At 41.7% G+C, this 2,189-nt stretch overlaps 1 protein-coding gene across 5 annotated transcripts in view; it reads right to left on the bottom strand.

The window, feature by feature from the left end:
- Positions 1-1,047: 1,047 nt before the first annotated feature.
- The window catches only part of LOC105457840 (cytochrome b5-like), a 3,495-nt gene continuing 2,353 nt past the window's right edge, over positions 1,048-2,189 (bottom strand). For 2 of the 5 annotated variants that reach the window (XM_011702739.1, XM_011702738.1), the window contains exon 5: positions 1,453-1,879. In XM_011702739.1, coding sequence (XP_011701041.1) covers positions 1,798-1,879 — 82 coding nt within the window. In that variant the 3' untranslated portion in view covers positions 1,453-1,797. Of the gene's footprint in view, positions 1,919-2,189 lie in introns of all 5 variants that reach the window. The other 3 variants (XR_975458.1, XM_011702740.1, XM_011702741.1) reach the window with 3 other exon arrangements.

Genomic DNA, 2,189 nt, shown 5'->3' on the forward strand with positions numbered 1-2,189 from the left:
CGGCGTGGGAGGGTTGCTCCGGCGTTTACGCGCTTACCTCGTTTGAGGGGCGCGACATGCATGACTCTTGGAGGGACCGATAAGAAGGGCGGACCGTGAGACCGCCTCTCATGACACCACGCCGCTACTTTTCAATGCAACCACCGCCGTTCGCGCCTTACGCAGCTGCTGTCCTTCGTCGTCCTCGTCCACTCGCACCCCTTCTTCCTGCCGCCCTGTCAACCTCTGCCCTTCCACTTCCGGGACCGACCGGCCTCCGCTGTCTCCTCTCGTCGCCCTTTTCAGTGCGCGCTCGCTCCTCTCTCTCTCTCTCTTATCCTCTCTCCTCTCGTTTTTTGCTCGCCCTCGTGACGATATGCGTACACTCGCTGGATTTACTTATTCAAGATGGGTCTTCTCTCGCGTTAATCTCCTATCTCTCTCTCTTCTTTAAGTCGACTATCGCTGACGCCTCTGCCGGAGTAATGCTCCACGATGCTCCTTCACCGAGCTTACGCGCTTTACTGGGCGTTCGTCGGAGGCGAGGTCTACCGAAGCCACCGCTGGTCGGAGGGAGTAGAGAGACGCGAGGGCGAAGCGAGGCGAGAACCGGCGCGGTGCGGCGCGGCGCACGTCGGAGAATTCGCTCGATACCGACCACGGAGCGACGCCACCGTGAATCCTTACTCCGGAATGGTGCGAAGCATCCATTGGTTATCCCGCACTCATCACGCGGCTCCTGCGTGCAGGACTCGTCTCGTCGTCGTCGCGCTTAATTTCAATGCCGCTTCGTTGAACTCGTCTTACACGCTTCGGATGAACGCTTGCAACAGAATCTCTACGAATATATCATCTTTACAAATATATATTTTTAATAAAAAAAAATATGTCTTTATTAAAAAAAAGTAACAATTCAATAAATTTTGTCAATGTATTCTCGTTTGTTTTTTTTGGTACCGTGCATCAATTTAAGAATGTCACGATCAAATGATCGTACAAAATAATTCTCAGAATCGATCCGGGCTGAGATTATCAGATATTAAATGCCCCAAATTTTGTATAGCATTATTATCGTTTGCGTATATTGTTTTTATTAATTAAAATTTTGTAACTTACACGCGTAATTATTTATCAAATTTCTCATGCAATTTTTCATGAGATCCATCGCGCACTTATTAAATAAACTGTAGAAAAAAACAAGTAAAATGCAATTATAAAATCATTGTACTCGCTATAAAATATTATTTTCAATGCAGCCACTTTTTCTCTTCTTTGGCGATGCATACAGGCTTCTTGATGAATTTGCTGTAAGATGGACAAATAACATGAGCACTCACAATCGCGTTTCGTACAGTTTTTGATTGGTGATCGAATTACTTCTATTATAGTTTTCGTCCCCTCGCAGCAGCCTCTTTCTTTCGTCTAAGGATTTAAGGACGGGGGTTTACTTCTTTATTCGGCGGAGAATCCTTCTTTCTAAGGAATTAAATTAATTTATTTCGCCAATCTGGAAAACGACGTCGCGCATGAAACGCTACATGTACATATGAATATATATACCGTGTGTACAAATGTATACATATAAATATATAAATGCGCGTTATTTACGTATATCATTATATAATACATCGTCGACTGTTTCCTCTCTAATCCCTCTTTCTCTCGCGCTTTTAAACTTTAGGCCAGAAAATGCATTATTTGGTTCATAGCGTAACAACGGTGTGCGACATACATTCGGAAAAAATGTACAATTCATTGATACATATGTATACATATACAGTTATTAACAAGTAACATGAAAAAAAGGCTCGGAATGCTTTAATGTGCGCTGATAAAGTTGCGATAGACGATGGTCGCGAGCACCCCAAGGGCGATTGGAATCAACCATGACCACCAAGAACTGCAATTTCCAATTCATCACATCACGATGCAGCACCGACTATTTACACATGATGATTCTTAAAATCTCTTTGATCTTTATCAGTATTATAGACAGTATGAACACGTTTACATTTGATTTTATTTATGCAGATGCTAAATTTATCAAACTGATGTATTTTGTGTTTATAATTAATATATCTACAAGACACAAAAACGTAAATGTAATGTTGAAACAAGAAAACGAAAGAGAGAATTAATATATCTAACCTCATCACTTATATTAAGACGTTATACATTTTTAGGAAAAAAAAAAAAAAAAAAAAAAAAAA

Source organism: Wasmannia auropunctata, unplaced genomic scaffold (assembly GCF_000956235.1).
Source record: "Wasmannia auropunctata unplaced genomic scaffold, wasmannia.A_1.0 LD334991.1, whole genome shotgun sequence".
Lineage (NCBI taxonomy): Eukaryota > Metazoa > Arthropoda > Insecta > Hymenoptera > Formicidae > Wasmannia > Wasmannia auropunctata.